We start from the raw sequence: 12,746 nt of genomic DNA, 5'->3' as shown, positions 1-12,746 counted from the left end.
CATTCCTGCACCGACCCGTCACCTGTCAATTGTAGTCGCGTTTGATGATGGATTGTATACCGATTTTCCTCAAATCCACCCCGACATATTTATTATCTTAGTAACTAGATTGAATTGAATTTAATCAAAGCGCGCGTCTGTCTACACAAACTCGCGCCGCCGCGTGTTTAAATACACTCAGGCGCCAATGGCTCAGGCAGATTTATTTTCTTTGGAGGTTAAATATAAAGCCCACCCGGCGTTGTGCATCCCAATCAATAGCCGATTGTTTGAATGCATCTCTCAGGGCTGTAATGATATGTACATTAACTGCCAATATGAAGGGTTTCTTTCATCAGCGCAACTGGTCCGCAAATGTGGCAGTTTGTCAGCGCTGGACGCTCACCAGTTATTGATTCCCAGGGGCAATGTGTGTTTTTTCCGTGAAATTGAGGCTTATCACATGCAGCCTGTTATCAGCACTCTTCTGGTGGGGGGGGGGGGGGGGGGGGGGGGGGGGGGGGGCTGGGTACTGTACCTGACAAGCCTGTAAAGAGAAATGTTTGTGCAGTGGACTTGTGCTCTCTTGTGCTCTCTCCCGGTGAACGCTCGGTGGCGAGCAGCCCCGCAGCCCGGGGCCCTGAATACATGCCACATGATTGATTGTGCCTGTTAAAATGCAAATGAAGCCACGGGCAGAAGGGGAAAACAAGTGTTGACTGCCGCCACACTTTAGTCACCTACGAACAAGTACACACAGCTGGCGCGCACTCCTGCTACTCTCATTACAGCCGTCAAAGCAGAATGGAGGAATTGGCACGCCAGTGGGAAACGGCGAATTGAAATTAAACGTCTCGGACAAACTCAAACGTATTTGAGGCGCGTGAAAAACAAACAAAAAAAAACTCATTTGGAAAAGAAAAAAAAAACACATCGTCATTCATCGCAAAATCCCACAGTGCCACCGTGTCTGTCCTCACGGCGCCGTCGACAGGATTCACCTGGAAGGCCGCGAGGACCGCGCGGCTGTCGCTCGCCCCCCTAATTTGTGTCGGCCGCGCGTTTGGCGGCGCGCTCGGGCTCCGCCTGTCACCTCGTTAGGTCGGGAGACTTCACGTGAGTATGTGGCATGAACTGGACCAGTGAAAAATGAATTGCGGCATGTAAATAAAACCAAGCCGTGGTTAAACTTAACAGCACCATTAATCCCCCGTAATGAGAACAGGAACGAGGCTGCACCTCTTGAAGCTGTACCTGAGCACGCAGATGGTTTTTATTTTATTTACTTGCTCGCTGTTGTGTTTTTTTCATAAAAAAATACGCTGCAAAGCGTTGGCGAGGCCGCGCGGGTTCGTGCTGATGATTCGTTGGTGCCAAACTGCAATAACGCAGTATTTGTGTGCCGCCGTTCTCTCGCCCTTATTCCCACCGTCAGGTTTGTGGATAGAATCCGTTCACACAAAACTCGCACACGGTGCCTCAAAGTGCAAAGTGGTCCCATTCTCCTCAGACAGTTTGAAGAGCCCTTGATCCTTTGCAAACGCCGGCCCTCCGTCTTTGCTTGCCTCATGACCTCGGTAACCGATGCAAGAGCTGCTTTTAAAAAAAGTCCTTCTGTCTCATTGGATTCTGAAAAGACTGGTATTGCAGGGCTCTGTTGAGGAATATACCGCTATATCCTTTAATAACAGGCAATGGCTTGTGATGATCGGACACGGGTTTTGTGCCTCGCTTGCCGACGATTGCGGTGATCTCATTAATAATATGGGGAGATGCGTGGTGATGTGAAGACTTTTGAGGAACATTTGAAAGCCAAGCCTGCGTCTGGTTCTACCTTGATGCTGCCTCCTTTCATGTGACAACATCAAGGTCGTCGCCCGCTGTAGAGGCTGAATTCCAATTATCAAAGACTCAACCAGCACTCAGACGGGCATTCTGCGTAAGATTTAGCAGATGTTCCCTCAACAGCCTGGTGAAAAACCATCTGAACTTATAATTTGTTTCCCACCATTAAATAGAAGCAGTAGTTGTTTCAAATTCCACTAAACTATGGAAAAGTACTTCAAACTAAAGTATTGTGACCATCAGCACCTTCTTAGTTTTCTGTGGTATGACCATAGACTGTATATAGATGGATGACGTGTCTCGAACTTCCTTCCAAAACATATCGGTTATGGGTTACGCAATCCCGCCGATCAGCCAGTCGCGTTTCATTCAGCTGTCAGTCATGACGTTTAACCACATTTATATCTCATCATACTACTAATTGAAGCCAAACTTACCAGAAAAATTACACGAACATACATCAGTGTGATACAGTTTACCTAAAAAGACAGAAACCATCTTTGAGAAAACATTATGTAACGTGTACTTTGACTCTTTAGTTTTGTCCATGTCCCATCTCCTAACATGGAGGAGGCGGGGCTTGTGAGCTATACTGCAGCCCAGCCACCGGGGGGCGATCAAGATGTTTTGGCTTCACTTTTGGGGAGCTGCCACGTCGTCCTTTTTTTATTTACAGTCTATGCGTATAACATAAATGATCTACCATGACTTGGTGAAATGTTCTCTGGGAATTACTTCCTCATGCAGAGTACGTAAACAACATCCATCTGATAATGACTTGTGAGAGACAACATGCTACTACTACTCCGACTGATACTGGTATTTATGCACATTCATTGAACACTTAGTCAATGTGTGAGCGTTGCAGTACAAATGTTTTCCTGTTTGAAGTATTGTGGTAAGTAGCTTGCGTTTTGATCCATCCCATGGATCAAAAAATGGTTGAATCACTTCTCATCAACTGTAATTAACCATTTAAAAAAAAAATTGTGAAAGTGGCTGAGGTCATCATCAAACATTCCATGGATTTGGTTTTTTGTTTGTGGGTTTGTTTTTTTTCCTGTCAAAGAGCACGTTCAGCTTGAATGCAAAGATGGAAATTTGTCTGTCAGTCATTAGTCTGGATTTACAAATAATCTCATCAACTGCCAGAACGAGGGATGAGAGTCAAAAAAAAGCCATTCTTGAAATGCAAAGCCGCAAAGCCTGAACTGCCTTGGACCCCCCCAAATCCTGTTTATTCCATCCTGTCTGTAAAACTGCATGTGCATGTACAATAATCTGTGTGAGAAAACAACCTGCATTTGCACTTTGCCCACAAAGTGGAAATTAATGAAATGTGATGACTGCCTGCATGTGTTGAGATTAATAACTGCTCAGATAACCCGGTTTAACCTTTTGGCTTTTTGGAAACTAAATAAGAGATTGGGGGGAACTGTGAGAATGTATCATGAAATTAGTTTGGTATTTCTCTTTGTAAAGGTGGTAAATAAGCGGCGGGCTTATGAACCGCATAACCTATATTGATTCCAAGGAAAAAAATATGTTACCATTGTTACGACACTATTGTTTTTCTGTGGTATATTTCTTTCTGGTTGACTATAATTACAATTTGGTAGATTCCAGTGGTCTGCCTCTGAAAATCTTGGGTAAGAATGAGTTTGCAAGACTTTCTTTCTTAATATAAAACCATGTCGTCTATAAGTAATCACCATTGCTTGTTTGTTCCAAGGAAAGTTTGTCCAACTTTTCTGACATCACTTTAATGCAGCAAGGATTAAAAAAAAGAATTCCCCCATTTTTGAAATACGGCTTAATTAATAGCCAAACCTTCTTAGCAATACCACAACAGTATTTCAAAGTGTTTAATGATCATTAAACAACATTAATACTGTTTGGCAGAACATTTGCAGATGATGTATCCTAACTACCCTGTCACCCAGAAATTACTTTTACTTTTGTAGCAGCACCCCCCAACAACAGATGCCATCATGATTCCCTTTAAAACACTACTGGTTTATAACTGTAATTTCTAGGAGACGATGACTTTGAGAAATTGAGAAAAACGTTGGTGATCCCCAAAGGCTTTTTCTCGTACACAAAAATGACCTGACAACTACTGTATGGATTGACATGGTTTTCATATCAGAAATGCCAATAGTCAAGTCATTAAATTTATTAAAACCTGTTATGGTAGGGCCAAATGAGCCCTGTGACAAGCAAATGGATTAGCATTAATGGGCTTTAATATGTGTTTGTATGTTGTATAATCACTAATCATAGAGTTTTGTGGATCCAGTTTGTCTTCGCGTACTAATTTAGATGCAGTGTGTTTTTTAAATCTTCTGCAATTGAGTTTGAAATTGAACGGCTCAAGTGTGTCTGCCATGATGACTTTCAAGAGCAAAACTCCAGTGGCTGCTATGAAAGTGAAAATGATGGTCTTATTGCGTTTAAGCATATTAGTTTCGTTGCGGCTCTGACATGTTTCACCTCCAGATTCCCTCTGAATAGAGCGACACACTTGAGGTCTTGACAACTGAAACCCTGAAGCAGTGTATTAAAAGCTTGACTGCATTTCCTCATCATCTCTCTCTTCCTCTCTCTCTCTTTATAACTTTCTCTCTGTCCCCTGTCCTTCATCTTAAACCCTTTTCAAACTCCTCCCTCTCCTCTTTTCTCGCCTGTTGTGCTTGCGTGTCCCCTCTCCCTGTCCTTGTCCTCCAGACGCCGTGGACGGGGGCTCAGGCCTTGGCACCGGAGCCATCGTGGGCATCCTCATCGTGGTCTTTTTCCTGCTGCTGGTGGGCGTAGACGTCACCTGCTACTTCCTCAACAAGTGTGGACTCCTCATGTGCATCGCTGTCAACTTCTGTGGGAAGGCCGGCCCCGGTGCCAAGAGCAAAGACATTGAGGAGGGCAAGGCGGCTTTCACGTAAGTGAACATGTGCCATCGCTCAGCAGTTCATGACACGTTATTTGTGATGTATTTAGAGCTGCAGTGATCAACATTTTTTTATTATTATCAGTGTATCAAATTGTTAAAAGAAAGTTTTTTTCTTTTAAAAGGCTCTGGTAAACCCAGCCCTTCCAAAATTATTTTGTTTCTCAGGAGTTGGTGGTGGAGACCAAAAGCGGAGCTAAAAAGAGAGCAACTATTGGTCTAAAATGTATCAGGTGAACACTAACATTACTCCAAATGAATGCCAGTGTTGCTCTGTGTCTTCTGGATGTGCAAACAGATAATATAAATATAATAAGTGAAACAATTAAATACATAAAAATGATCAAATGTGGCTCTTAAAAGGATCTGATAATGAATTTACAACAGTTTCATCTTATTGCACTTAAGATTTGCTTCTGATTCCAGAGCAGTTAGTATCCAGAAGACTTTGTGGATATACTGTAGTAAATTTTTGATTTAATCTTGTGAGCTAACAATATCCAGTAATATATTAGTAGCTGCAGCAAACTTTAGCCCTTTGTTCACCTCAAACAGATGTGCTGTCAGCCGGCAGTTTCTTTTTCCGCCCCGTCTCTGTCTTAATCTAAGGCTAAATATGTTGTGTATCTATTTCTTCTAATCTTTGTTGGCTGCGAGTTTGGAACAAGAAAGCGTATATTTCCCAAGACGTCGAACCAGAATTGAAGCAGATAAAGGAGATTTATTTATCAGTGGGGAAACTGTTGGCAATATATAATATTTAGTCGGGGGGGAAAAACGTTTCCCTTCACAACTTCCTGTGCTTGGATCATTTTGATGGTACAAATAAATTACGTCCAGCCGAGTTCAGCTGCAGCAGCTCTCATTCACCTCATTCATTCGACTTCTGCTTATTTAGTGACTAACTCCAACTACTGAATTTGCATATTACATTTAAATTGCATAGCAAGTATTCACATAACAATACACACAGTACAGTATTCAACAAATTACCCTTGTAAATTTCTAATTGTGTTGAAATGCTTGTTAGCCTTTGTTCCCATTTTCATTGTGTAGTCCGCCATCATGCCAGCGTTGCTCGTCAGAAACGCAGCACAGCAACATAAATATTCAAACCAAACAGCTCACGTGAATCAGATTTATGGAGAGCGAGCCATGAAATGCATTTTCAGAGTCGACATCTTACCTTCAGATCTAAACATGTCACCAGCAGCTGCAGCTCCGAAGCTCAGCTCAATCAGCGAGCGGTGTGATCCTAACAGACAAGGACCCCCCCCCCCCACCCCCGAGGGAAGGTGCGATGTTCAGACGCTGCCGTGTTTGACAGCTCAAAGGACTGTGTACCCGCGTTGTTTGCATGTTTCAACTCATTAACAAATCATTCTTGTTTTACAGTGCTTCTGATCACCAGAGTGTTTCTCCATATAGATTCCTTTTTTCCTTTTACCACATGGGTGGGGTGGTACAGGCGTGTCAGCGTGTGATAACGCCAGCCGCCTGGCCCGGCGCGTCCGCGCTCCACGGTGAGCCCGTCACAAATTGACGGCGAACGAGCACGCTAAACGCCATTTTTCCCCACAGGAAAGACGAGTCCAAGGAGCCAATTGTTGAGGTGAGAACGGAGGAAGAGCCCGTCCCAAACCAAGAAGGAGGGGGTCCCACGGAGCCCAATGAGACCACGCCTCTGACGGAGCCTGAGTGAGTAGGCTGAGGAACAACCGCCCCCCCCCCCCCCAGATTTAGGAGACTCTCTTTGCGGCAGCTTGATGGAGCAGTGAATCAAATAATCGGATTTGTGAAAAAATATTCTAACAAATATCATTTTGATCAATCCAAAATGTAGTAATAGTAATAGTAAGGTAAAAGTTTTTAGTGAGCTCATTTGTACACACAGGATAATACCTACACGGTGAAATTCAGTTTTATTTTGCTGCCAGGGTCAAAAACACGACGTGGAATATTTAATGGTTTCAAATTTTTCAAAACCTCAAACCATAGTCAAACAGTTCCTGTCTGTTTTACTTGTAGACTTTTCATTCATTTAGATTAAATGTCATTTACAATAAAGATGCCCAAAAGTTACAAAACTTTAAATTTGCTATCAAATGACCCGATACATTTATGTATCGGGTCAGTTATGGTTCTTTGACTTTCACAGAATCGTATAGAAACCGATTCAGACCAACAAACACCACCTTCTCCTCAGTCTTTTTTAGCACATCGGCTTCCTAATCCTGCAAGTCCTGCGTTCTTTTGTGTAGTTTCCTGTCGCATTATCATTTCTATTTTGGTTTACCCCTCCACAAAAATTCCGTTGCTAACATGTTGATTTTGTAGATTTTTACTTTTTCACCGCGGCACCGTAGAACTCACTCTGCCTTGTTTATGCCCTGACGTGCACTCCCCCTCTTACCCCTTTGACGTCCCCTGGTTTTTCTTTCTTTCCCTCACTTTCCCGGTGGCTCTACGCTTCTTCCCCTTCCCTCCCTCTCCTTTTTCTTGTTTGTCCTGCTCCTCCCCACCAAACAGGCCCGCTGCCGCCGCCGCCGCCGCCGCCGCTGCAGACACCGACTCCCCGGTGGTAAACTTGCTCCCCTCCGCTGCCACTAACTCAGTTACTGAGAGCTTTAGCGCGGCGCACGGCAGCCCCGCGAGCGAGAGCACCACGCTCACCACCAGCCCGACCAAGGCGGCCCCTCCCAAGTCCTCCCCGCAGAGCGACCCCGTTGCCCAGTCCAGTTCCCCCACAGCTAGCACCCAACCTGATGTCGGGCCCCTGGTCGACCTGAGCGACCCCCCTAAAGTTCTCCCCGTTTCCGACCCGGCACCCCCCGTCTCAGAGCCAATCAGCTCGCCCTCGGCTAATGCCCGTGGCCCGCAGAGCCAGCGTGAGCCGGTCAGGGCCCCTGACGGCGCCCAGAGTAAGGACTCACAAGTAGACGGCGCGAGCGAGGAGTCCCCCAATGCCCCGTGCACAGACCCGACCACAGCGGCTCAAACTGAGTATGAACACTTTCATTTTTCACGTTCCTCAACTGGTCTCCTCTCCTCTGGTGGCATCCCCGTGAATCATTTGTAAAGGAAAAAGTTCACCCTTAAAAAAGGCAAATGCAGTGGCTTTTTTGGCGCATTGCACAATTTCGCGCCGGTCGGCTACGTTGCCAGGAACAGTTTCACTGCGAAGCGTAGTTAAGTAACGGCTGCTCAACTCTTTTAGATTAAAACAATAATTGTATGTGTAGCCTCCGTTTCCGGTACAAGGTCAGGACGCCGGACGCTCGTGACGTCGGGGGGGAATCTCGGCGCCGATTGGCTTTCGCGTCTCGCAAATCTCTCCCCTGCGAGTTCAAGTATTTCAACCCGGACCGGGCGAAGCGAACGATGCAACGATTTTTGACACTTGATCGCCTGCAGGAACATTTTAAGGGTGACATTTTTCCTTTCAAGAACGCCCGACGTTGGCCGTGCGGGGTCACGGAATCATTACCCCCCCCCCCCCCCCGGGATGCCACCACTGCATGCCTGTTCTTCGACCCCCACCTCCATCGTCTGCTTGTTCATTCTCTAGCGCACAGCGTCTTCATGTTTCACCCCAGGCCATGTGATTAACCACTTGCCGCATCATTGTGGGCAACTGTTTGTTTCTATTTGAATGATGTATCTAACCCCCACCCCCCCAATCTCACAAACTCTCTCAGACTTTCTCTGCTCTCTTGTTTTTAATTCCCGTTTTATTTCACTGGAACTATAGCGGGTTATTATTTGGGGAGTTGCCCCCTAGGAGTTTGCAGATGTCTCCTGGTTCCCAACAGCCTGTGTGGATAATGAGAAAGCTAAGACAGAAGATGGATCACGGAGGGCTCACGGACAATTGCTCCTCTCTCTCTCTCTCTCTCTCTCTCCCCCTCTCCTTCATCTCTCGCTCGGCTCCCTCGGACGGCCGGTGGCGGAGATGAAGATGTCAGTGATGAAGTATGGGGAGTTGAGAGCGAGTTGGAAGCGGGGCTCTTGTCAGCTCAACATCACCTTGATGCAACTTGTCATGTGGGGGGGGGAGGTTTCTCCATAACCCCCTGACAGAACTGAAGCGCAGCTCTCCGCCTGATCTAAGTGGTGATCCTTCTTGTCATGTCTTGTCATTCATCTTGTGGATTTATTGGATTTTCCTCCGACTGGCGTTACCCCCTCCTCCTCCTCGGGATCTATTTTCTCTCTCTCTGTCTCTCTCTTGAGAACAGGAGAATTGTCTTCATCTGACAGTTTCCAGACTACAGATGATGTAGTCATCATCATCATAGATAATTTGATGATGGTGCTACAGACCACATTTAAAGGAGACATATAATGCTCACATTCAGCTTCATCATTTTAATTCGGCTTATTGCTTGAGAAGGTTTACATGCTGTCACGTTAAGAAAACACATTGGTTTTCCTCAGACCATCCGTTCCTGCAGCTCCTCTTTCCAGCCTCTGTCTGAAACACTTGGTTTCAGCTCCCGTCTCTTTAAGGCCCCTCCCTCCCAATGAAGCCCAGTCCGCTCTGATTGGCCAGTTGTAGGAAGTGTCGGCCTCCACATTCGCTTTACCTATTCGGGGCTTGCCAGACTAGCCGCTAGGGGGGTTTATGCGCTTCCGTAACAGAAGCTTCTGCCGGACTATTGGCGAAGCGTTGCAGACCTTTAACATGCACAGGAAAGATGTATAACTCACTAGAGCAAAAGCTTAATATGTCCCCTTTAATACAATGTTTTAAAAGCAGGTTTCGATCAATTCAATTCCATTAGTGCAACTTTGATTCGCCCCAAGTGCCTTTTTGTTTGAATATTTCAATAGCATAATAGCCTGGATAGTTCAATAAAAAGGTGCAAGTCAAAGTGCACTGGTTAGAAGTGGAGCAATGTAGTGATGTAGAGCAAAAGAGCGATGGCTAATGCAGCAAAAAAAAAAGAGTTTTGCCGTTTAAAGCGCTGACATTTCAGCAAGTTGGTTGTTTGATTTACGTGAATGCGGTACATTACCACTTGTCGACTAAACCAGTCCATTACGCCGCAATATTATTGTATCTGTGAACTTAATCTCACAGATTCCGACTGAATTTAGCCGGAGAACTTTGAAAGGTCACATTCGTGCCAACATCCCCGAGCAGCCTGTTGGCTGTTGGCGGCACTTCAGCCGCTACACGAGAGACCAGAGTATCCAAAAGATCACATCTAGTCGAGAGGACTTTCTGTCAGGGTTGGATGTACTTTGTGATCCAGTATATAGACAGAGGAGCATATTGATTTAAAAATTGCGAGTTATAACACAGGAGGGGCAGAAGAAGAGACGTGACACGACGGGCGACGCGTGCGATGTCGCGCCGCTTTTTTTCTTTTGTTGTACAAAACAGAAGCTGCGGCAGCAGCAGATCCCGCTGATACAAACAGTTTCCAACGGAGGAACACGTGCTAACACGTGCAGACTCCGAAGTGAAGTATGGCTTTACAGGCTGCTCCCATTGTGCCGCGGCCGCGTCCAGGCGGCGTGTAATCCTCCCGTGCATTGTCGTCCTCGTTGTATAGGTTATGCCTCAGTCTTTCATGCCTTGGTGCATTGTGCCTACTGTACCGGCCCCTGTCTCATTCCACGTCGCCGTCCATTGTTCCCTGGAAAATAGCTGTGACATCCGTGTGCTCTCATTTGATGTCTGGCGCGGATAGCGAGCTTGATCCCATTATGTGTGAAATGCATTCGGTTCCGGGAAGGGAAAACAAATTCCCCTCAAAGCATCTTGCATGTTTTTTTTCCCCCCAGATTTTTTGTTTTTCTTCTTCTCCCCCATCTCTCTTTGAAAAATGACACAAAAGGCAGCTCAGAGCAGACAGTTTAGCTCCGAGAGAGCGAGGGAGAAAGACTTTGTGAATTGCTGTTAACAGAATCTCCTTTCCGTTTTCTCTCTCTCTCTCTCTCTCTCTCTCTCTCTCTCTCTCTCTCTCTGTTTCTGGTCCTCGCTCTGGCTTCTGTGTCTGTGTCATGCCCCCACAGCGGTAAGACTGTGAAGGACGATAGCACCAAAGGCGAGACGGAGGTGAAGAATGCCACGGCCGAGGTGAAGACGGTCCCCAGCGAGGCCCCGCAGGCCAACGGCAACGAAAGTAAAGCGTAATCTCCATCGCCCGCCGGGAGGAAGAAGAAGGAAAGGGGCGGCTGGGGTTGGACGGGTGGTAGGGTGTAGGGTTTTTGGTTTTGTTTTTGGTTTTATAAAGGTTCATTGAGGGGGGGGGGGGGGGGGGGGGGGGGGGTCACAGTCACTGAAACCTCAGAGCAATGTCAAACACCACCCCATGGCATCGGGAAAAAAATTTCACGAAAGGGTTTTTCAGAAAAGAAATTAAAATGGTGGGTCTCTTTCTGCAGCGTCTTCTGACCGGAGAACATGTCAACACCCTCATGCACATGCCTTAGTTCATATTGACTTTCCTTTTTCTACTTGTTTAAATATCACAGGGTTGAAGAAAAAAAAGAAAATTCATTGCCGGCAGTTCACCCTCCTGACGTGCGTAATGTTAATTTTGACAAAGCCGTTAAACACTCTAGATATCCACGGTTGGACTGTAGCTTTACTTCACAATTTACTGCCTTGGTCGTGTGCACACACACACACACACACACACACACACAAGTCGGACTGGTACACTACCCATAATACTCTTCTTTATGCAGTACGGTCGTCAATGCGGTAATGGATTATGGGTCCTCGTTTTTGTGTCAATATTCTGTCGTGTTTAAATAATGTGCAGGCGTTACTGCTTATTTAGCTTTTTTTTTAATTATTATTATAATTTTTTTCTTTTATGTTGTTTTATTTTTATCCCAGGCTACAGATTAGAACATTAGCATGCCTGCTTTTTTTTGGGGGGGGGTGTGGGGGTTTGCAAAGTTACTGTATTTTTCTGAACACGTTTCCTCCGTAGATGTGTCTCTCTCGCTCTTTTATTTTATTTTATTTTTATTTTTTAGGCTGTGGGAGACAGAGGACGACACCGGAGAAAGATGTAGCATGCCGTCCAGGTTCAATCCTGTCTCCCCTAAAAATTATGGTTCACATACTTTTGCCTCATATGTTTGAAGGACATGTAATTTCTGCACAGATTATAATCCCAGGCAATGCATGGGGGGGGGGGGCCTGAAGAGGATTCGTATTCCTCTTAAAGGGTCGGTCCAGAAGAGTCGCAGAAGAGACTCAACATGGACATTTGGTTACTTTGTAAGTGAGATTACGTGTCTTTCCAAACATATTTTCTGTCGCAAACGTGTGAACGTAAGTTTTAGGCCACAGGATTTGGTCGGGCTCCATGTAGGGAACCCGACCAAATCCTCCCAGGGGGCCACATCCCTCAAAAAGTCCAGCAGTGTCACATTCCAAAAGAGACAAACGGCCTTATGTTACCTGAGTTTGATAGAAACCTCTTTGTCCGGCACGTCCCCCCGTCACTCGCTCGTTCTGGTAAATGTATTATATGAACTGGACCAATGAAAAAAAAGAAAGGGGCGACGCTACAGGATGTAACTGAGGCCCCAAAAGTTCACCGTCTCTTCTCGGTGGTTAGCTAAGTAGTTAAAGTTAATTCAATTATATGGATGGATTCACGGGGGTTGCACGGCGGCGTAGTGGTTAGCACCTTCGCCTCACAGCAAGAAGGTTCTCTCCGGGTTCTCCGGCTTCCTCCCACAGTCCAGAGACATGCAGAATGGGGTCAGGTTCATTGGAGACTCTGAATTGACCGTAAGTGTGAATGTGAGAGTGAACGGTTGTCCGTCTCTGTATGGGGCCCTGTGATAGGCCGCGACCTGTCCAGGGTGAACCCCGCCTCTCGCCCAATCGGTGGACTCACGAGCAGCATCCGACACTTGAAGCCTCTGCAGGCTTTAGCCTCTGCGGGCCTTGACACCCTTATTTCTACCACTGTGGTCTTTGACACCACGTTTGGTTTGTTGC

At 46.0% G+C, this 12,746-nt stretch overlaps 1 protein-coding gene across 11 annotated transcripts in view; it reads left to right on the top strand.

Moving 5' to 3' along the window:
- ncam1a (neural cell adhesion molecule 1a) overlaps positions 1 to 11,037 on the top strand; it is a 224,924-nt gene extending 213,887 nt beyond the window's left edge. For 5 of the 11 annotated variants that reach the window (XM_047329369.1, XM_047329378.1, XM_035625761.2 and 2 more), the window contains 4 exons: positions 4,552 to 4,759; positions 6,350 to 6,466; positions 7,298 to 7,771; positions 10,793 to 11,037. In XM_047329369.1, the coding sequence (XP_047185325.1) occupies positions 4,552 to 4,759; positions 6,350 to 6,466; positions 7,298 to 7,771; positions 10,793 to 10,913 (920 nt within the window). In that variant the 3' untranslated portion in view covers positions 10,914 to 11,037. The remainder of the gene's footprint in view (positions 1 to 4,551; positions 4,760 to 6,349; positions 6,467 to 7,297; positions 7,772 to 10,792) is intronic. The other 6 variants (XM_047329393.1, XM_047329389.1, XM_047329390.1 and 3 more) reach the window with 3 other exon arrangements.
- The last annotated feature ends 1,709 nt before the right edge of the window (positions 11,038 to 12,746 follow it).

The sequence above is a fragment of the Scophthalmus maximus genome, chromosome 2 (genome assembly GCF_022379125.1).
Source record: "Scophthalmus maximus strain ysfricsl-2021 chromosome 2, ASM2237912v1, whole genome shotgun sequence".
In the NCBI taxonomy this organism is placed as follows: Eukaryota; Metazoa; Chordata; class Actinopteri; order Pleuronectiformes; family Scophthalmidae; genus Scophthalmus; species Scophthalmus maximus.
Note: the sequence above shows the minus strand (reverse complement) of the source record. Positions and strands in the feature narration are given on the sequence as shown.